The sequence below is a fragment of the Oncorhynchus clarkii genome, chromosome 5 (assembly GCF_045791955.1).
Source record: "Oncorhynchus clarkii lewisi isolate Uvic-CL-2024 chromosome 5, UVic_Ocla_1.0, whole genome shotgun sequence".
NCBI classification, from domain to species: domain Eukaryota; kingdom Metazoa; phylum Chordata; class Actinopteri; order Salmoniformes; family Salmonidae; genus Oncorhynchus; species Oncorhynchus clarkii.
Window position 1 is genome coordinate 93,085,953 of NC_092151.1, and position 23,067 is coordinate 93,109,019.

Below are 23,067 nucleotides of genomic sequence, written 5' to 3' on the forward strand. Positions count from 1 at the left end.
CAGATCTCATCATGTCAGTGCTCCTCTGTCCTCCTCGGGTCCCAGTGCTCCTCTCCTCAGGTCTCAGTGCTCCTCTCTCCTCCTCAGGTCCCAGTGCTCCTCTCCCCTCCTCAGATCCCAGTGCTCCACTCCTCAGGTCCCAGTGCTCCTCTCCCCTTCTCAGGTCTCAGTGCTCCTCTCCCCTTCTCAGGTCTCAGTGCTCCTCTCCCCTTCTCAGGTCCCAGTGCACCCCTCCTTAGGTCCCAGTGCTCCCCCTCCTCCTCAGGCCCCAGTGCTCCCCCTCCTCCTCAGGTCCCAGTGCTCCCCCTCCTCCTCAGGTCCCAGTGCTCCCCTCCTCCTCAGGTCCCAGTGCTCCCCTCCTCAGGTTCCAGTGCTCCCCTCCTCAGGTCCCAGTGCTCCCCTCCTCAGGTCCCAGTGCTCCCCTCCTCAGGTCCCAGTGCTCCTCCCTCCCTCCTCAGGTCCCAGTGCTCCCCTCCTCAGGTCCCAGTGCTCCTCCCTTCCTCCTCAGGTCTCATCATGTTGGTGCTCCTCTTCCCACATCAGGTATGCAGATAGAGCCAAACAGATCCGCTGTAACGCTGTCATCAATGAGGACCCTAACAACCGATTGGTCCGTGAGCTGAAAGAGGAGGTGTGTCGTCTGAGGGACCTCCTCCTATCCCAGGGACTGGGAGACATCCTCGAAAGTAAGGGATTGTCCAATCTGCTGTCCTTCCACCATTTTCATAAAGGTTGACTCTGAAATGGCATCCTATTTCCTATGTAGTTCAATATGGGCCCTGGTCAAAAGTAGTGCACTACATAGGGAATAAGGTGCCATTTGGGCCTAACGTGACCTTAAAGGGATTCTCGGGTACTTTTGTATACTTGTTAGCTAGAGGTAGTGCCCACGAGCCAAAGTAGTGTCCCTGAAAATTGTGTGCAGATGTGTGCCCCACGTGCACCACAAATGTACAGATATGTGCCCCTCGTCATTTCTCTCTCTCTCTCTCTTCTCTCTCTCTCTCTCTCACCCCCCCCCCCCCCCCCCCTCTCTCTCTCTCTCTCTCGTCTGTGGGTTAAGAGAAGAGTGTGTGGATTGGTCTTATTTTCCTGGCTCAGTATGTTAGCAGAACCAGTAGGTTAGCGGGACCAGTATGTTAGCAGGACCAGTATATTAGCAGAACCAGTATGTTATCAGAACCAGTATGTTATCAGAACCAGTATGCTAGCAGAACCAGTATGTTATCAGAACCAGTATGCTAGCAGAACCAGTATGTTAGCAGAACCAGTATGTTAACAGGACCAGTATGTTAGCAGAACCAGTATGTTACCAGGACCAGTATGTTAGCAGAACCAGTATGCTAGCAGAACCAGTATGTTAGCAGAACCAGTATGCTAGCACCACCAGTATGTTAGCAGAACCAGTATGTTAGCAGAACCAGTAGGCTAGCAGAACCAGTATGTTAGCACCACCAGTATGCTAGCAGAACCAGTATGCTAGCAGAACCAGTATGTTGTCAGAACTAGTATGCTAGCAGAACCAGTATGCTAGCAGAACCAGTATGTTATCAGAACCAGTATGCTAGCACCACCAGTATGTTAGCAGAACCAGTAGGCTAGCAGAACCAGTATGTTAGCACCACATTATGTTAGCAGAACCAGTATGTTATCAGAACCAGTAGGCTAGCAGAACCAGTATGCTAGCAGAACCAGTATGTTTTCAGAACTAGTATGCTAGCAGAACCAGTATGTTAGCAGAACCAGTATGTTAGCAGAACCAGTAGGCTAGCAGAACCAGTATGTTAGCACCACCAGTATGGTATCAGAACCAGTAAGCTAGCAGAACCAGTATGCTAGCAGAACCAGTATGCTAGCAGAACCAGTATGTTTTCAGAACTAGTATGCTAGCAGAACCAGTATGCTAGCAGAACCAGTATGTTATCAGAACCAGTGTGTTAGCACCACTAGTATGCTAGCAGAACCAGTATGCTAGCAAAACCAGTATGTTAGCAGAACCAGTATGCTAGCAGAACCAGTATGTTAGCAGAACCAGTATGTTAGCTTCACCAGTGTGTTAGCACCACTAGTATGTTATCAGAACTAGAATGTTAGCAGAACTAGTATGTTAGCAGAACTAGTATGTTAGCAGAACCAGTATGCTAGCAGAACCAGTATGCTAGCTGAACCAGTATGCTAGCAGAACCAGTATGCTAGCAGAACCAGAATGCTAGCAGAACCAGTATGCTAGCAGAACCAGAATGCTAGCAGAACCAGTATGCTAGCAGAACCAGTATGCTAGCAAAACCAGTATGTTGGCATCAGCTGTTCAGCTAACACTGAGTGAATGAGTGAATCCCTCACAGTTTTGTTTTCCTGTCTCTCCTCTTGTCTTTCTCTGTGTTCTCTCTCTCTTTCTCTCCCAGCATACAAGGGGCCAGCGCTTGGCACTGATATTGCTGGTTTGAAATGTGTGTTACTGTTTCTCTCTCTACTGTTTCTCTCTACTGTTTCTCTCTACTGTTTCTCTACTGTTTCTCTACTGTTTCTCTCTCTACTGTTTCTCTCTACTGTTTCTCTCTACTGTTTCTCTCTACTGTTTCTCTACTGTTTCTCTACTGTTTCTCTCTCTACTGTTTCTCTCTCTACTGTTTCTCTCTCTACTGTTTCTCTACTGTTTCTCTCTCTACTGTTTCTCTACTGTTTCTCTCTCTACTGTTTCTCTCTCTACTGTTTCTCTCTCTACTGTTTCTCTACTGTTTCTCTCTCTACTGTTTCTCTACTGTTTCTCTCTCTACTGTTTCTCTCTACTGTTTCTATCTCTACTGTTTCTCTCTCTACTGTTTCTCTACTGTTTCTCTCTCTACTGTTTCTCTACTGTTTCTCTCTCTACTGTTTCTCTCTCTACTGTTTCTCTCTACTGTTTCTCTCTCTACTGTTTCTCTCTCTACTGTTTCTCTCTCTACTGTTTCTCTACTGTTTCTCTCTCTACTGTTTCTCTACTGTTTCTCTCTCTACTGTTTCTCTCTCTACTGTTTCTCTCTCTACTGTTTCTCTCTACTGTTTCTCTCTCTACTGTTTCTCTCTCTACTGTTTCTCTCTCTACTGTTTCTCTCTCTACTACTGTTTCTCTCTCTACTCTTTCTTTCTCTACTGTTTCTCTCTCTACTGTTTCTCTCTCTACTGTTTCTCTCTCTACTGTTTCTCTCTACTGTTTCTCTCTCTACTGTTTCTCTCTCTACTGTTTCTCTCTCTACTGTTTCTCTCTCTACTGTTTCTCTCTCTACTGTTTCTCTCTCTACTGTTTCTCTCTCTACTGTTTCTCTACTGTTTCTCTCTCTACTGTTTCTCTCTACTGTTTCTCTCTCTACTGTTTCTCTCTCTACTGTTTCTCTCTCTACTGTTTCTCTCTACTGTTTCTCTCTCTACTGTTTCTCTCTACTGTTTCTCTCTACTGTTTCTCTCTCTACTGTTTCTCTCTCTACTGTTTCTCTACTGTTTCTCTCTCTACTGTTTCTCTACTGTTTCTCTCTCTACTGTTTCTCTCTCTACTGTTTCTCTCTACTGTTTCTCTACTGTTTCTCTCTCTACTGTTTCTCTCTACTGTTTCTCTCTCTACTGTTTCTCTCTACTGTTTCTCTCTCTACTGTTTCTCTCTACTGTTTCTCTACTGTTTCTCTACTGTTTCTCTCTACTGTTTCTCTCTACTGTTTCTCTCTCTACTGTTTCTCTCTCTACTGTTTCTCTACTGTTTCTCTCTACTGTTTCTCTCTACTGTTTCTCTCTACTGTTTCTCTCTCTACTGTTTCTCTCTCTACTGTTTCTCTCTCTACTGTTTCTCTCTCTACTGTTTCTCTCTACTGTTTCTCTCTACTGTTTCTCTCTACTGTTTCTCTCTACTGTTTCTGTTTCTCTCTACTGTTTCTCTCTACTGTTTCTCTCTCTACTGTTTCTCTCTACTGTTTCTCTACTGTTTCTCTCTCTACTGTTTCTCTCTCTACTGTTTCTCTACTGTTTCTCTCTCTACTGTTTCTCTCTACTGTTTCTCTACTGTTTCTCTACTGTTTCTCTACTGTTTCTCTACTGTTTCTCTCTCTACTGTTTCTCTCTCTACTGTTTCTCTACTGTTTCTCTCTCTACTGTTTCTCTCTACTGTTTCTCTACTGTTTCTCTACTGTTTCTCTCTACTGTTTCTCTCTACTGTTTCTCTACTGTTTCTCTACTGTTTCTCTCTCTACTGTTTCTCTCTACTGTTTCTCAACTGTTTCTCTCTCTACTGTTTCTCTCTCTACTGTTTCTCTACTGTTTCTCTCTCTACTGTTTCTCTCTACTGTTTCTCTACTGTTTCTCTCTCTACTGTTTCTCTCTCTACTGTTTCTCTCTCTACTGTTTCTCTCTCTACTGTTTCTCTCTCTACTGTTTCTCTCTCTACTGTTTCTCTCTGTTTCTCTCTCTACTGTTTCTCTGTTTCTCTCTCTACTGTTTCTCTCTCTACTGTTTCTCTCTCTACTGTTTCTCTCTCTACTGTTTCTCTCTCTACTGTTTCTCTCTCTGTTTCTCTACTGTTTCTCTCTCTACTGTTTCTCTCTACTGTTTCTCTACTGTTTCTCTACTGTTTCTCTCTGTTTCTCTCTACTGTTTCTCTCTCTACTGTTTCTCTCTACTGTTTCTCTTCTCTACTGTTTCTCTCTACTGTTTCTCTCTCTCTCTCTCTCTACTGTTTCTCTCTACTGTTTCTCTCTACTGTTTCTCTCTCTCTCTACTGTTTCTCTCTCTACTGTTTCTCTCTACTGTTTCTCTCTCTACTGTTTCTCTCTACTGTTTCTCTCTCTACTGTTTCTCTCTACTGTTTCTCTCTCTACTGTTTCTCTCTGTTTCTACTGTTTCTCTCTCTGTTTCTCTCTACTGTTTCTCTCTACTACTGTTTCTCTCTACTGTTTCTCTCTCTACTGTTTCTCTCTCTACTGTTTCTCTCTCTACTGTTTCTCTCTCTACTGTTTCTCTCTACTGTTTCTCTCTCTACTGTTTCTCTCTACTGTTTCTCTCTCTACTGTTTCTCTCTCTACTGTTTCTCTCTCTACTGTTTCTCTCTACTGTTTCTCTCTACTGTTTCTCTCTCTACTGTTTCTCTGTTTCTCTCTACTGTTTCTCTCTCTACTGTTTCTCTCTCTACTGTTTCTCTCTCTACTGTTTCTCTCTACTGTTTCTCTACTGTTTCTCTCTACTGTTTCTCTCTCTACTGTTTCTCTCTCTACTGTTTCTCTCTACTGTTTCTCTACTGTTTCTCTCTACTGTTTCTCTCTACTGTTTCTCTCTCTACTGTTTCTCTCTCTACTGTTTCTCTCTCTACTGTTTCTCTCTACTGTTTCTCTCTACTGTTTCTCTCTTTCTCTCTCTACTGTTTCTCTCTACTGTTTCTCTACTGTTTCTCTCTACTGTTTCTCTCTACTGTTTCTCTCTACTGTTTCTCTCTACTGTTTCTCTCTACTGTTTCTCTCTACTGTTTCTCTCTACTGTTTCTCTCTACTGTTTCTCTCTCTACTGTTTCTCTCTCTACTGTTTCTCTCTCTACTGTTTCTCTCTCTCTCTCTACTGTTTCTCTCTCTACTGTTTCTCTCTACTGTTTCTCTCTCTACTGTTTCTCTCTACTGTTTCTCTCTCTCTCTCTACTGTTTCTCTCTCTGTTTCTCTCTACTGTTTCTCTCTCTCTCTGTTTCTCTCTGTTTCTACTGTTTCTCTCTACTGTTTCTCTCTACTGTTTCTCTCTACTGTTTCTCTCTCTACTGTTTCTCTCTACTGTTTCTCTCTACTGTTTCTCTGTTTCTCTCTCTACTGTTTCTCTCTCTACTGTTTCTCTCTACTGTTTCTCTCTCTACTGTTTCTCTCTACTGTTTCTCTCTACTCTACTGTTTCTCTCTCTACTGTTTCTCTCTACTGTTTCTCTCTCTACTGTTTCTCTCTACTGTTTCTCTCTCTACTGTTTCTCTCTCTACTGTTTCTCTACTGTTTCTCTACTGTTTCTCTACTGTTTCTCTCTGTTTCTCTCTCTACTGTTTCTCTCTCTCTCTCTACTGTTTCTCTCTCTCTCTACTGTTTCTCTACTGTTTCTCTCTACTGTTTCTCTCTACTGTTTCTCTCTCTACTGTTTCTCTCTCTACTGTTTCTCTCTCTACTGTTTCTCTCTCTACTGTTTCTCTACTGTTTCTCTCTCTACTGTTTCTCTCTACTGTTTCTCTACTGTTTCTCTCTCTACTGTTTCTCTCTCTACTGTTTCTCTCTCTACTGTTTCTCTCTCTACTGTTTCTCTCTCTACTGTTTCTCTCTCTACTGTTTCTCTCTACTGTTTCTCTCTCTACTGTTTCTCTCTACTGTTTCTCTCTCTACTGTTTCTCTCTCTACTGTTTCTCTCTCTACTGTTTCTCTCTCTACTGTTTCTCTCTCTACTGTTTCTCTCTACTGTTTCTCTCTACTGTTTCTCTCTCTACTGTTTCTCTCTCTACTGTTTCTCTCTACTGTTTCTCTCTACTGTTTCTCTCTACTGTTTCTCTCTACTGTTTCTCTCTCTACTGTTTCTCTCTCTACTGTTTCTCTCTACTGTTTCTCTCTCTACTGTTTCTCTCTCTACTGTTTATCTCTACTGTTTCTCTACTGTTTCTCTCTACTGTTTCTCTCTACTGTTTCTCTCTACTGTTTCTCTCTCTACTGTTTCTCTCTCTACTGTTTCTCTCTCTACTGTTTCTCTCTCTACTGTTTCTCTCTCTACTGTTTCTCTCTCTACTGTTTCTCTCTACTGTTTCTCTACTGTTTCTCTCTACTGTTTCTCTCTACTGTTTCTCTCTACTGTTTCTCTCTACTGTTTCTCTACTGTTTCTCTCTACTGTTTCTCTCTCTACTGTTTCTCTCTACTGTTTCTCTACTGTTTCTCTCTACTGTTTCTCTCTACTGTTTCTCTCTACTGTTTCTCTCTCTACTGTTTCTCTCTCTACTGTTTCTCTCTACTGTTTCTCTCTACTGTTTCTCTCTCTACTGTTTCTCTCTACTGTTTCTCTCTACTGTTTCTCTCTACTGTTTCTCTCTCTGTTTCTCTCTACTGTTTCTCTCTACTGTTTCTCTCTACTGTTTCTCTCTACTGTTTCTCTCTGTTTCTCTCTACTGTTTCTCTCTACTGTTTCTCTCTACTGTTTCTCTCTACTGTTTCTCTCTCTACTGTTTCTCTCTACTGTTTCTCTCTCTACTGTTTCTCTCTCTACTGTTTCTCTCTACTGTTTCTCTACTGTTTCTCTCTACTGTTTCTCTCTACTGTTTCTCTCTCTACTGTTTCTCTCTACTGTTTCTCTCTACTGTTTCTCTACTGTTTCTCTCTCTCTACTGTTTCTCTCTACTGTTTCTCTCTCTACTGTTTCTCTCTCTACTGTTTCTCTCTACTGTTTCTCTCTCTACTGTTTCTCTCTACTGTTTCTCTCTCTACTGTTTCTCTCTCTGTTTCTCTCTACTGTTTCTCTCTCTACTGTTTCTCTCTCTACTGTTTCTCTCTCTCTCTACTGTTTCTCTCTCTACTGTTTCTCTCTCTACTGTTTCTCTCTCTACTGTTTCTCTCTCTACTGTTTCTCTCTCTACTGTTTCTCTCTACTGTTTCTCTCTCTCTACTGTTTCTCTCTCTGTTTCTCTGTTTCTCTCTCTACTGTTTCTCTCTCTGTTTCTCTACTGTTTCTCTCTACTGTTTCTCTCTCTACTGTTTCTCTCTACTGTTTCTCTCTACTGTTTCTCTCTACTGTTTCTCTCTCTACTGTTTCTCTCTCTACTGTTTCTCTCTCTACTGTTTCTCTCTCTGTTTCTCTCTACTGTTTCTCTCTCTACTGTTTCTCTCTCTGTTTCTCTCTCTACTGTTTCTCTCTACTGTTTCTCTCTACTGTTTCTCTCTACTGTTTCTCTCTCTACTGTTTCTCTCTACTGTTTCTCTCTCTACTGTTTCTCTCTACTCTTTCTCTCTCTACTGTTTCTCTCTACTGTTTCTCTCTACTGTTTCTCTCTACTGTTTCTCTCTCTACTGTTTCTCTCTACTCTACTGTTTCTCTCTCTACTGTTTCTCTCTACTGTTTCTCTCTCTACTGTTTCTCTCTACTGTTTCTCTCTCTACTGTTTCTCTCTACTGTTTCTTCTCTGTTTCTCTCTACTGTTTCTCTCTACTGTTTCTCTCTCTACTACTGTTTCTCTCTCTACTGTTTCTCTCTACTGTTTCTCTACTGTTTCTCTCTACTGTTTCTCTCTACTGTTTCTCTCTACTGTTTCTCTCTCTACTGTTTCTCTCTCTACTGTTTCTCTCTCTACTGTTTCTCTCTACTGTTTCTCTACTGTTTCTCTCTCTACTGTTTCTCTCTACTGTTTCTCTCTACTGTTTCTCTCTCTACTGTTTCTCTCTTTCTCTCTCTACTGTTTCTCTTCTCTCTCTACTGTTTCTCTCTACTGTTTCTCTCTCTACTGTTTCTCTCTCTACTGTTTCTCTCTCTACTGTTTCTCTCTACTGTTTCTCTCTACTGTTTCTCTCTACTGTTTCTCTCTACTGTTTCTCTCTACTGTTTCTCTCTACTGTTTCTCTCTACTGTTTCTCTACTGTTTCTCTCTCTACTGTTTCTCTCTACTGTTTCTCTCTACTGTTTCTCTCTCTCTGTTTCTCTCTACTGTTTCTCTCTACTGTTTCTCTCTACTGTTTCTCTCTACTGTTTCTCTCTACTGTTTCTCTCTCTACTGTTTCTCTCTACTGTTTCTCTCTACTGTTTCTCTCTACTGTTTCTCTCTACTGTTTCTCTCTACTGTTTCTCTCTAGTGTTTCTCTCTACTGTTTCTCTCTACTGTTTCTGTTTCTCTCTACTGTTTCTCTCTCTACTGTTTCTCTCTACTGTTTCTCTCTACTGTTTCTCTACTGTTTCTCTCTGTTTCTCTCTACTGATTCTCTCTCTACTGTTTCTCTCTACTGTTTCTCTCTACTGTTTCTCTCTACTACTGTTTCTCTCTACTGTTTCTCTCTACTGTTTCTCTCTACTGTTTCTCTCTCTACTGTTTCTCTCTCTACTGTTTCTCTCTCTACTGTTTCTCTCTACTGTTTCTCTCTACTGTTTCTCTCTACTGTTTCTCTACTGTTTCTCTCTACTGTTTCTCTCTACTGTTTCTCTCTCTACTGTTTCTCTCTACTGTTTCTCTCTACTGTTTCTCTCTCTACTGTTTCTCTCTCTCTACTGTTTCTCTCTACTGTTTCTCTCTCTACTGTTTCTCTCTACTGTTTCTCTCTACTGTTTCTCTCTACTCTTTCACTGTTTCTCTCTACTGTTTCTCTACTGTTTCTCTCTACTGTTTCTCTCTACTGTTTCTCTCTCTACTGTTTCTCTCTCTACTGTTTCTCTCTACTGTTTCTCTCTCTACTGTTTCTCTCTCTACTGTTTCTCTCTCTACTGTTTCTCTACTGTTTCTCTCTACTGTTTATCTCTACTGTTTCTCTCTCTACTGTTTCTCTCTACTGTTTCTCTCTCTACTGTTTCTCTCTCTACTGTTTCTCTCTACTGTTTCTCTCTACTGTTTCTCTACTGTTTCTCTCTACTGTTTCTCTCTACTGTTTCTCTCTACTGTTTCTCTCTACTCTTTCACTCTGTTTCTCTCTACTGTTTCTCTACTGTTTCTCTCTACTGTTTCTCTTCTGTTTCTCTCTGTTTCTCTCTGTTTCTCTCTACTGTTTCTCTCTACCGTTTTTCTCTGTTTCTCTCTACTCTTTCTCTCTGTTTCTCTCTACTGTTTCTCTCTCTCTACTGTTTCTCTCTACTGTTTCTCTCTCTACTGTTTCTCTACTGTTTCTCTCTCTACTGTTTTTCTCTCTACTGTTTCTCTCTCTACTGTTTCTCTCTCTACTGTTTCTCTCTCTACTGTTTTTCTCTACTGTTTCTCTCTCTACTGTTTCTCTCTACTGTTTCTCTCTACTGTTTCTCTCTACTGTTTCTCTCTACTGTTTCTCTACTGTTTCTCTCTACTGTTTCTCTCTCTACTGTTTCTCTCTACTGTTTCTCTACTGTTTCTCTCTACTGTTTCTCTCTCTACTGTTTCTCTCTACTGTTTCTCTCTACTGTTTCTCTCTACTGTTTCTCTCTACTGTTTCTCTCTACTGTTTCTCTCTCTACTGTTTCTCTCTACTGTTTCTCTCTCTAATGTTTCTCTCTACTGTTTCTCTCTATTGTTTCTCTCTACTGTTTCTCTCTACTGTTTCTCTCTACTGTTTCTCTCTACTGTTTCTCTACTGTTTCTCTCTACTGTTTCTCTCTACTGTTTCTCTCTCTACTGTTTCTCTCTACTGTTTCTCTCTACTGTTTCTCTCTCTACTGTTTCTCTCTCTCTACTGTTTCTCTCTACTGTTTCTCTCTCTACTGTTTCTCTCTACTGTTTCTCTCTACTGTTTCTCTCTACTCTTTCACTCTACTGTTTCTCTCTACTGTTTCTCTCTACTGTTTCTCTCTACTGTTTCTCTCTACTGTTTCTCTCTCTACTGTTTCTCTCTCTACTGTTTCTCTCTCTACTGTTTCTCTCTACTGTTTCTCTCTACTGTTTCTCTCTACTGTTTCTCTACTGTTTCTCTCTACTGTTTCTCTCTACTGTTTCTCTCTCTACTGTTTCTCTCTACTGTTTCTCTCTACTGTTTCTCTCTCTACTGTTTCTCTCTCTCTACTGTTTCTCTCTACTGTTTCTCTCTCTACTGTTTGTCTCTACTGTTTCTCTCTACTGTTTCTCTCTACTCTTTCACTGTTTCTCTTTACTGTTTCTCTACTGTTTCTCTCTACTGTTTCTCTCTACTGTTTCTCTCTCTACTGTTTCTCTCTCTACTGTTTCTCTCTACTGTTTCTCTCTCTACTGTTTCTCTCTTTACTGTTTCTCTACTGTTTCTCTCTACTGTTTCTCTCTACTGTTTCTCTCTCTACTGTTTCTCTCTACTGTTTCTCTCTCTACTGTTTCTCTCTCTACTGTTTCTCTCTACTGTTTCTCTCTACTGTTTCTCTACTGTTTCTCTCTACTGTTTCTCTCTACTGTTTCTCTCTACTGTTTCTCTCTACTCTTTCACTCTGTTTCTCTCTACTGTTTCTCTACTGTTTCTCTCTACTGTTTCTCTCTATTGTTTCTCTCTACTGTTTCTCTCTACTGTTTCTCTCTACTGTTTCTCTCTACTGTTTCTCTACTGTTTCTCTCTACTGTTTCTCTCTACTGTTTCTCTCTCTACTGTTTCTCTCTACTGTTTCTCTCTACTGTTTCTCTCTCTACTGTTTCTCTCTCTCTACTGTTTCTCTCTACTGTTTCTCTCTCTACTGTTTCTCTCTACTGTTTCTCTCTACTGTTTCTCTCTACTCTTTCACTCTACTGTTTCTCTCTACTGTTTCTCTCTACTGTTTCTCTCTACTGTTTCTCTCTACTGTTTCTCTCTACTGTTTCTCTCTCTACTGTTTCTCTCTCTACTGTTTCTCTCTCTACTGTTTCTCTCTACTGTTTCTCTCTCTACTGTTTCTCTCTACTGTTTCTCTCTACTGTTTCTCTCTCTACTGTTTCTCTCTCTCTACTGTTTCTCTCTACTGTTTCTCTCTCTACTGTTTGTCTCTACTGTTTCTCTCTACTGTTTCTCTCTACTCTTTCACTGTTTCTCTTTACTGTTTCTCTACTGTTTCTCTCTACTGTTTCTCTCTACTGTTTCTCTCTCTACTGTTTCTCTCTCTACTGTTTCTCTCTACTGTTTCTCTCTCTACTGTTTCTCTCTCTACTGTTTCTCTACTGTTTCTCTCTACTGTTTCTCTCTACTGTTTCTCTCTCTACTGTTTCTCTCTACTGTTTCTCTCTCTACTGTTTCTCTCTCTACTGTTTCTCTCTACTGTTTCTCTCTACTGTTTCTCTACTGTTTCTCTCTACTGTTTCTCTCTACTGTTTCTCTCTACTGTTTCTCTCTACTCTTTCACTCTGTTTCTCTCTACTGTTTCTCTACTGTTTCTCTCTACTGTTTCTCTTCTGTTTCTCTCTGTTTCTCTCTGTTTCTCTCTACTGTTTCTCTCTACCGTTTTTCTCTGTTTCTCTCTACTCTTTCTCTCTGTTTCTCTCTACTGTTTCTCTCTCTCTACTGTTTCTCTCTACTGTTTCTCTCTCTACTGTTTCTCTACTGTTTCTCTCTCTACTGTTTTTCTCTCTACTGTTTCTCTCTCTACTGTTTCTCTCTCTACTGTTTCTCTCTCTACTGTTTTTCTCTACTGTTTCTCTCTCTACTGTTTCTCTCTACTGTTTCTCTCTACTGCTTCTCTCTCTACTGTTTCTCTCTCTCTACTGTTTCTCTCTCTACTGTTTCTCTCTACTGTTTCTCTCTCTACTGTTTCTCTCTCTACTGTTTCTCTCTCTACTGTTTCTCTCTACTGTTTCTCTCTACTGTTTCTCTCTCTACTGTTTCTCTCTCTCTACTGTTTCTCTCTCTACTGTTTCTCTCTACTGTTTCTCTCTACTGTTTCTCTCTCTACTGTTTCTCTCTCTACTGTTTCTCTCTCTACTGTTTCTCTCTCTACTGTTTCTCTCTACTGTTTCTCTCTCTACTGTTTCTCTCTCTCTACTGTTTCTCTCTCTACTGTTTCTCTCTCTACTGTTTCTCTCTCTAGTGTTTCTCTCTACTGTTTCTCTCTCTACTGTTTCTCTCTCTACTGTTTCTCTCTCTACTGTTTTTCTCTCTACAGTTTCTCTCTCTACTGTTTCTCTCTCTACTGTTTTTCTCTCTACTGTTTCTCTCTCTACTGTTTTTCTCTCTACTGTTTCTCTCTCTACTGTTTCTCTCTCTACTGTTTCTCTCTACTGTTTCTCTCTCTCTACTGTTTCTCTCTCTACTGTTTCTCTCTCTCTACTGTTTCTCTCTCTACTGTTTCTCTCTCTACTGTTTCTCTCTCTACTGTTTCTACTGTTTCTCTCTCTACTGTTTCTCTCTCTACTGTTTCTCTCTCTACTGTTTCTGTTTCTCTCTCTACTCTTTCTCTCATGTTTCTCTCTCTACTGTTTTTCTCTCTACTGTTTCTCTCTCTACTGTTTCTCTCTCTACCTTTTCTCTCTACTTTTTCTCTGTACTGTTTCTCTCTCTACTGTTTATCTATCTACTGTTTCTCTCTCTACTGTTTTTCTCTCTACTGTTTCTCTCTCTACTGTTTTTCTCTCTACTGTTTCTCTCTCTACTGTTTCTCTCTCTACTGTTTCTCTCTACTGTTTCTCTCTCTACTGTTTCTCTCTCTACTGTTTCTCTCTCTACTGTTTCTCTCTCTACTGTAGTTTGCTATCTCATTTTTTTTTATACATTGTTATTAGCTACTGTGTTTCAACAGATGGCCTCCAAATGTATGGTTGTAGAAGTGTTGTGTGCCATCTTGGCTTAACAGAAAGTATACGGACTGGTGTTTTTCTTTGAATTGGTTGCTGTGTTGCTATAGCAGCACTTACCTGCCTACGGTGTTCCTCTGTGTTGCTATAGCAGCACCTACCTGCCTACTGTGCTCCTCCGTGTTGCTATAGCAGCACCTACCTGCAAAAGGTGTTCCTCTGTGTTGCTATAGCAGCACCTACCTGCCTACTGCACTCCTCTGTGTTGCTATAGCAGCACCTACCTGCCTACTGTGTTCCTCTGTGTTGCTATAGCAGCACCTACCTTCCTACTGTGCTCCTCTGTGTTGCTATAGCAGCACCTACCTGCCTACTGTGCTCCTCTGTGTTGCTATAGCAGCACCTACCTTCCTACTGTGCTCCTCTGTGTTGCTATAGCAGCACCTACCTGCCTACTGTGCTCCTCTGTGTTGCTATAGCAGCACCCGCCTGCCTACTGTGTTCCTCTGTGTTGCTATAGCAACACCTGCCTGCTTACTGTGTTCCTCTGTGTTGCTATAGCAGCACCTACCTGCCTACTGTGTTCCTCTGTGTTGCTATAGCAGCACCTGCCTGCCTACTATGTTCCTCTGTGTTGCTATAGCAACACCCGCCTGCCTACTATGTTCCTCTGTGTTGCTGTACCAGAACCAACTGCAATGCTGAGAGTCATTGTTCCATACAAGGTTGCAGAGACCTTTCAGCACATTATTCCCAAATGAACCACGTCAAAATTCCCTTTTAGTATATTGCGTTCACATAGTGAACCGTGACAAAACACTGGCTTTCTTAATATAACCAGATATCATTTGATAGAGAATGTGAAGCTCTTGTAAAATCTGCGAGATTGGAAAATCAACAACATTTTAGGGTGATCAGTTATCCCTTAGTACAGTCATGAATCTCAACCTCACTTACAGCACAGTCAGTCCATGTTCTATCTGCTTCTCAACGGAAGACCTTCCGCTTGGTACTCTGCAGTAGAAAAGGATTTCCTGTTACAGTAATAGGTTAGGTAAGGATGGTTTTTACAGGAATAGGGTTGGTAAGGATGGTTTTTACAGGAATAGGTTTGGTAAGGATGTTTTTTACAGGAATAGGTTTGGTAAGGATGGTTTTTACAGGAATAGGTTTGGTAAGGATGGTTTTTACAGGAATAGGTTTGGTAAGGATGGTTTTTAGAGGAATAGGTTTGGTAAGGATGGTTTTTACAGTAATAGGGTTTGGTAAGGATGGTTTTTACAGGAATAGGTTTGGTAAGGATGGTTTTTAGAGGAATAGGTTTGGTAAGGATGGTTTTTACAGTAATAGGGTTTGGTAAGGATGGTTTTTACAGGAATAGGTTAGGTAAGGATGGTTTTTACAGGAATAGGTTTGGTAAGGATGGTTTTTACAGGAATAGGTTTGGTAAGGATGGTTTTTAGAGGAATAGGTTTGGTAAGGATGGTTTTTACAGTAATAGGGTTTGGTAAGGATGTTTTTTTACAGTAATAGGGTTTGTTAAAAATTGTTTTTACAGTAATAGGGTTTGTTAAGGATGGTTTTTACAGTAATAGGTTTGGTAAGAATGGTTTTTACAGGAATAGGTTTGGTAAGGATGGTTTTTACAGGAATAGGTTTGGTAAGGATGGTTTTTACAATAATAGGTTTGGTAAGGATGGTTTTTACAGTAATAGTTTTGGTAAGGATGGTTTTTACAGTAATAGGGTTTGGTAAGAATGTTTTTTACAGTAATATGTTTAGGTAAGGATGGTTTTTACAGTAATATGTTTTGGTAAGGATGGTTTTTACAGTAATATGTTTAGGTAAGGATGGTTTTTACAGTAATATGTTTTGGTAAGGATGGTTTTTAGAGTAGCTGGTGAAGCAGTTAGTGAATCTCATTAGCTTTTAGATGACATTTGATGTCCATAGTATGGTCTGGCTAGTGGCTAGTGGCTAGAGGCTAGAGGCTAGTGGCGAGAGGCTAGTGGCTAGAGGCTAGTGGCTAGTGGCTAGAGGCTAGTGGCTAGAGGCTAGTGGCTAGTGGCTAGTGGCTAGTGCTCTGTAAGGAAGGAAACCACAGCCCCTGTCAATACAATACAGTCCAGTCTTTTGTGTGTTCTTAGTGTGGTGTTTCATCGTTATATTTTTATTCAAACATGCTTTTGGCCTTGAGATGGAGAGCTTGATGTAGAGTCAATAGATTGAATAGTGCTTTAGACTGACAATACATGTAGTGTTGTATGCAGTAGGGCACTAACCTCATTCAGGAAAATGGGTGACAGTGTTGAATTGAGGATTCTGATAGGTCTCACTGACTGCTAATGCTTTGCTTGAAGCTCGATGGCATATTGAGCATCTGGCTTGATGTTAGATCTTATTATTTTAGCTTAGCCCCTCCAGTCGCTCTGTATGCCCATACTGCCATATATTTTGTGTTCTTCTTCTTTTTTGCGTGGCTTTCTGCATGCAGGGCTGCTTCTGTCTTCTCTTTCTGGTGTCCTTCTTACTCTCAGTTAATGTTTCACTTTGTGTTTCAGATTCATTTCAAGCTACTTCTTCTGTCCTCTGTCCTCTGTTATCTGCCTTCTGTCTTCTGTCCTCTGTCTTTTTCTATATTCTTTCCGCTTCTCTCCATCTTTCTTACCTCCCTGTCCCTGGTCTATCCCCACTTCCTGTCCTGCCCCGCCTGACAGACCTATCCAATTTTAAGAATAATAACAATAATCGCTAATCTTTCAATCAAAATTATGATCTCTCCACAGTGACCAATGCCATGACGGGGATGAGCCCCTCCCCCTCTTTGTCCGCCCTGTCCAGTCGAGCCGGATCTATCGCCAGCCTCCACGACCGCATCATGATCAGCCCTGGCAGCGAGCAGGCCATCGAGAGACTCAAGGTGAACTGAACACTGATTGGTTGATTAATTGATTGATTCATTGACTGATCGATTGATTCATTGATTACAGTCAGACATAATACCCCTCGCCCCCCACATATTGAACATAGACTCTGGGGGGGTGGGGGGGTTGACACACCCTCAGATATGAATGATTTTGTGATTTCATCAGGAAACAGAGAAAATCATCGCAGAGCTCAATGAGACCTGGGAGGAGAAACTTCGCAGAACAGAAGCCATCAGAATGGAAAGGTGAGTTCTTTCAGCTTCTACATCTCTGCTTACAGTATAGACATGCCTGCAGATAGTAAAAGAAAGACACCTCCAGTATCCGGCTCCAAGGACCATGAAGTTGTAAAACTGTCCATTCACTTTTTTTTCTTTATTTTATGAATCTGGCAAAGAAGCATTTTGGAATTAAACATTTTTTGACAGTACAGTGAGAAATGTAGAGAAAGGGGGGGGTCAGATAGCAGAGTCATAGACAGAGCAGGGGTCATAGACAGAACCCCCCCCCCCCCCCCCCCCCCCGAGTCAGTGGGCATGTGGTCCAGAGTCAGAAGCTATACATTGGATGACATCACAACTCTCTGTTCTCTTCCACAGAGAGGCCCTGCTGGCTGAGATGGGTGTGGCCATGAGGGAAGATGGAGGAACTGTGGGAGTTTTCTCCCCCAAGAAGGTAAGACAGCTACACATCACAGAATACATGTTTTTTTTAAAAATATATATATTTTTTACCTTTATTTAACTAGGCAAGTCAGTTAAGAACAAATTCTTATTTACAATGACGGCCTAGGAACAGTGGGTTAACTGCCTTGTTCAGGGGCAGAACGACAGATTTGTACCTTGTCAGCTCGGGGATTTAAACTTGCTAGTCCAGCGCTCTAACCACTAGGCTACCCTGCCGCCCCGTGTCACATGTCTTCAACATTAATAGTATGAACTCGAATAGTGTAATCAACAAATGTACCATGGATGAGGGTGAGCAGGAGAACAAGCAATGTTTTATTTGATGCTTTCTATCAGGTATCAAGGGTTAGACCCAGAAGCAGACCATGTCGAAGTAACAATGTTTATTACAGCAACATGGGGCAAAGGTACAGGACGGCAGGCAGAGTGGTCAGGTGGGCGGGTACAGGGTTAGGACAATCAAGTGTCAAAAACCATGAGCTTGAGAAAAGAGAGACTGGGGGAAAAACTGGAGCTGACACAAAAAACGCTGGTTGACTTGACAAACAAGATGAACTGGCAACAGACAAACAGAGAACACAGGTATAAATACACAGGGGATAATGGGGAAGATGGGCGACACCTGGAGGGGGGTGGAGACAATCACAAAGACAGGTGAAACAGATCAGGGTGTGACACATTCATGTTGATTTACTTCCAAGCCCTCGACATCACAGCAGAGCAGAAAGCCTGAGGCTGTGTTCATAGACACAGTAGGGCTGTTTTCACCCAATGAGGTTGGTCCCTCTGCAGTGTCTCCTACACACTCCTCTCCTCTCTGGAGTCTCCTACACACTCCTCTCCTCTCTGGAGTCTCCTACACACATCCTCTCTGGAGTCTCCTACACACTCCTCTCCTCTCTGGAGTCTCCTACACACTCCTCTGCTCTCTGGAGTCTCCTACACACTCCTCTCCCCTCTGGAGTCTCCTACACACACTCCTCTGGAGTCTCCTACACACGCCTCCCCTCTCTGGAGTCTCCTAGATACTCCTCTCCTCTCTGAAGTCTCCTACACACTCCTCTTCTCTCTGGAGTCTCCTACACACACCTCCCCTCTCTGAAGTCTCCTACACACACCTCCCCCCTCTGGAGTCTCCTACACACTCCTCTCCCCTCTGGAGTCTCCTACACACTCCTCTTCTCTCTGGAGTCTCCTACACACTCCTCTGGCATTTCCTAGATACTCCTCTCCTCTCTGGAGTCTCCTACACACTCCTCTCCCCTCTGGAGTCTCCTACACACTCCTCTCCTCTCTGAAGTCTCCTACACACTCCTCTTCTCTCTGGAGTCTCCTACACACTCCTCTCCTCTCTGGAGTCTCCTACACACTCGTCTCCCCTCTGGAGTCTCCTACACACACTCCTCTGGAGTCTCCTAGATACTCCTCTCCTCTCTGGTGTCTCCTACACACTCCTCTGTCTCCTACACACTCCTCTCCTCTCTGGAGTCTCCTACACACTCCTCCCCTCTCTGGAGTCTCCTACACACACCTCTCTGGAATCTCCTAGATTCTCCTCTCCTCTCTGGAGTCTCCTACACACTCCTCTCTGGAGTCTCCTACACACACTCCTCTGGAGTCTCCTAGATACTCCTCTCCTCTCTGGTGTCTCCTACACACTCCTCTGGAGTCTCCTAGATACTCCTCTCCTCTCTGGTGTCTCCTACACACTCTCTGTCTCTGAGTGCCTCAGTAGACTGTAACCTTTACAGATTATTCTGCTTCAGCTCTCCTATTTCTCAAAGAGAGCATCTATCAACACAGAGCATTTGTCAGCCCATATTAACATTTTGAAAATGTGCATAATGTATGTGCCGTGAGAAAGTATTCAAACTTGACTAACACCAAACTTTACAGTGTTTAAAAGCCTGAATTCAAAATGGTTTAAATATATGTTTTTCTCTCAATACCCCATAATGAAAAAAAAGTGAATTCGTGTTTTAAGAAATGTTTGCTAACTTATTGAAAATTAAAATCATAAATATCTAATTTACATAAGAATTCACATCCCTAAGTCAATACATGTTAATGATTACAGCTTTGAGTCGTTCTGGGTCTTTAAGAGCATTGCACACCTGGATTGTACAATCAAATCAAATCGTATTTGTCACATGCGCCAAATAAACAGGTGTAGACCTTACCGTGAAATGCTTACTTACAAGCCAACAATACAGTTCAAGAAATAGAGCTAAGAAAATAAACTGAAGTAAAATATTTAATCAACAGTAACGCAATAAAATAACAATAACGTATACAAGGGGTACCCGGTACCGAGTCAATCTGCAGGGGTACAGGTTAGTCGAGGTAATGTCACGCCCTTAGTTACCTTCGTTTTCTTTATTATTTTGGTTAGGTCAGGGTGTAAGTAGGGTGGGTATGCTAGTTTTTTTATTGTCTAGGTTTTTTTTTTTATATCTAGGGGTTTTGTAAGTCTAGGTTGTATGTATGTCTATGGTGGCCTGATATGGTTCCCAATCAGAGGCAACTGTTTATCGTTGTCTCTGATTGGGGATCATATTTAGGTAGCCATTTTCCCTTTTGTGTTCGTGGGTTGTTGTCTATGTGTAGTTGCCTGTCAGCACTCGTTTGTATAGCGGCAACGGTTCGTTTTTGTTTGGTGTTTCATTCTTTAAATAAATGAGAATGTACGCATACCACGCTGCGCCTTGGTCTCATACCACGCTGCGCCTTGGTCTCATTCCACGCTGCGCCTTGGTCTCACACCACGCTGCGCCTTGGTCTCATACCACGCTGCGCCTTGGTCTCATACCACGCTGCGCCTTGGTCTCATACCACGCTGCGCCTTGGTCTCATACCACGCTGCGCCTTGGTCTCCTACCACGCTGCGCCTTGGTCTCATACCACGCTGCGCCTTGGTCTCATACCACGCTGCGCCTTGGTCTCATACCACGCTGCGCCTTGGTCTCATTCCACGCTGCGCCTTGGTCTCACACCACGCTGCGCCTTGGTCTCATACCACGCTGCGCCTTGGTCTCATTCCACGCTGCGCCTTGGTCTCACACCACGCTGCGCCTTGGTCTCATACCACGCTGCGCCTTGGTCTCATACCACGCTGCGCCTTGGTCTCATACCACGCTGCGCCTTGGTCTCATACCACGCTGCGCCTTGGTCTCCTACCACGCTGCGCCTTGGTCTCATACCACGCTGCGCCTTGGTCTCATACCACGCTGCGCCTTGGTCTCATACCACGCTGCGCCTTGGTCTCATACCACGCTGCGCCTTGGTCTCATACCACGCTGCGCCTTGGTCTCATTCGTATGATGATCGCGACGGGTAATTTGTTAAGTGACTATGCATAGATAATAAACAGCGTGTAGCAGCAGTGTAAAAACAAAGGGGGAGGGTGGCCGATTTAAGTCAAAACTGTAACTAGGCCACTCAGGAACATTCACCATTCAAAGCAACTCCTTATATTTGGCCTTGTGTTTTAGGTTATTGTCCAGCTGAAAGGTGAATTTGTCTCCCAGTGTCTGGTGGAAAGCAGACTGAACTAGGTTTTCCTCTAGGATTTTGCGTGTGCTTAGCTCTTTTCCATCTCTTTTTTTTTATACAGAGAAACTCTGTTGTCCTTGCCAATGACAAGCATACCCATAACATGATGCAGCCACCACCATGCTTGAAAATATAAAGAGTGCTACTCGGAGAAGTGTTGTGTTGGATTTGCCCCAAACATAACACTTTGTATTCAGAACATGAAGTTCATTTCTTCGCCAATTGTTTTTGCAGTTTTACTTCAGTGCCTTGTTGCAAACAGGATGCATGTTTTGAAAAAAACAACAACTCTGTACAGGCTTCTTTATTGTTACTCAGTCATTTAGGATTGTGAAGTAACTACAAGGTTGTTGATCCATTCTCAGTTTTCTCAGGTTTTCACAGCCATTATTAAACTTTTAACTTTTTTGAAGTCAACATTGGCCTCATGGTGAAATCCCTGAGTGGTTTCCTTCCTCTCTGGCAACCGAGTTAGGAAGGTCGCCTGTATCTTTGTAGTGACTGGGTGTATTGATACACCATCCAGAATGTAATTAATAACTGTAGGCCCACATTGTAAATAAGAATTTGTTCTTAACTGACTTTCCTAGTTAAAAAAAAATAAAAAAAAATGGATTTATACACAAAACCACATAATGACAAAGCAAAAACACTTTAAAAAAAATGTTTGCTCATAAATGTTTTTTATCACAATTACATAAGGATTCAGACCCTTTATTCAGGTCGAGACCCAGATGCAGACACGGGCGGCAGATGGTTTGAGTCTCTGATATTTATTATAATCCAAAGAATAGTTGTGGACAGGCAAAATATCATAAACTAGGTCAGAGTCCAGGAGGTACAGAGTGGCAGGCAGACTCGAGGTCAGGGCAGGCAGTATGGTAAGGCAGGCGGGTTCAGAGTCAGGGCAGGCAAGGGTCAAAAACGTGAGGACTAGCAAAACAGAGAAAAGGAAAAATCAGGAAAACATGCTGGTTGACTTGACAAAACAAGACGAACTAGCAACAGACAAACAGAGATCACAGGAATATGTACCCAGGGGATAATGGGGAAAACAGGTGACACCTGACAGGGATCACAGGAATAGGTACCATGGGGATAATGGGGAAAACAGGTGACACCTGACAGGGATCACAGGAATAGGTACCCAGGGGATAATGGGGAAAACAGGTGACACCTGACAGGGATCACAGGAACAGGTATCCAGGGGATACTGGGGAAAACAGGTGACACCTGGAGATGGGTGGAGACAATCACAAAGACAGGTGAAACAGATCAGGGCGTGACAGTTGAAGCACCGATTACCGCCTTGAGTCTTCTTGGACGTGACGCTACAAGATTGGCACACCTGTATTTGGGGAGTTTCTCCCAATTTTCTCTGCAGATCCTCTCAATATCTGTCAGGTTGGATGGGGAGCGACACTGCACGGCTATTTTCAGGTCTCTCCAGAGATGTTTGATCGGGTTCAAGTCTGGGCTCTGGCTCAAGGACACTCAGAGACTTGTCTCAAAGCCACTCCTGCATTGTCTTGTCTGTGTGCTTAGGGTCGTTGTTTGTTGGAAGGTGAACTTTCACCCTAGTCTGAGGTCCTGAGTGCTCTGGAGCAGGTTTTCACCGAGGATCTCTGAGTACTTTGCTCCGTTCATCTTTCCCTCGATCCAGACTAGTCTCCCAGTCCCTGCCGATGAAATTCCTGGAAAAACCCGGAGCTAAAAAATGTCCCTGTTCTTCCATGGTCAGCATACTCCCCAGACATGTCACCTAACAGCAGGTTCCAGTTCCTGCCAATGTCCAGCAACTTTGCGCAGCCATTGAATCAGGCCACAATAAACCGCCTTATCAACTCTATGTGAAGGAGATGTATTTGCGCTACGTGAGACAAATGCTGTTCACACCAGATACTGACTGGTTTTCTGATCCACACTTAAGGTTTTTGTGACAAACAGATGAATATCTGTATTCCCAGTCACGTAAAACCCATAGATTAGGGCCTCATGAATTTATTTAAATTGACTGATTTCCTCATATGAACTGCAACTCAGTCAAATCTTTGAAATGGTTGCATGTTGAGTTCAGTGATACATTAGTCTCTGTAGCCCTATTTTGAACCTGCCTGCTATGTACAGATTTACAGTGGCGGAGGAGATCAACCAACTGTTTCCTTTTTAATTTGGTCTCCTTATGTAAAATAGGACTTTGATTAATTTAGTCTTCCCCTTTTTAATCTACTACATTATTCATAGTAAACAAAGCCCTACTTACTGTGCTATCAAACAGCAGAGAGATGCGAGCTCAGAAAAGCAAACACATTATGTATGCGTTTGCTATATTTAGTCATATTTATAGCACTTCTGTTTGCTAGAAGAGCCATCTGTGTTTGATGGGTATTAGTAATGCTGTGGATCTCCTAGAGACTGTCTGCATGTCTTAAAACTCTGCATCATCTACTATAGTGAATGTCTAGTTGTGTCCAAAATGCCACCGTAGTCTCTTCATAGTGCCCCTTTGGGCCTTGGGCAAAAATAGTGTACTATATAGGGAATAGAGTTCTGTTTAGGACGCC

At 42.4% G+C, this 23,067-nt stretch overlaps 1 protein-coding gene across 1 annotated transcript in view; it reads left to right on the forward strand.

Moving 5' to 3' along the window:
• Window positions 1-23,067, forward strand: part of LOC139409574 (kinesin family member 1Aa) — a 193,283-nt gene that overhangs the window by 84,569 nt on the left and 85,647 nt on the right. Inside the window, 4 exon segments of the mRNA XM_071154935.1 lie at window positions 544-686; window positions 16,125-16,258; window positions 16,431-16,510; window positions 16,865-16,940. Coding sequence (XP_071011036.1) covers window positions 544-686; window positions 16,125-16,258; window positions 16,431-16,510; window positions 16,865-16,940 — 433 coding nt within the window.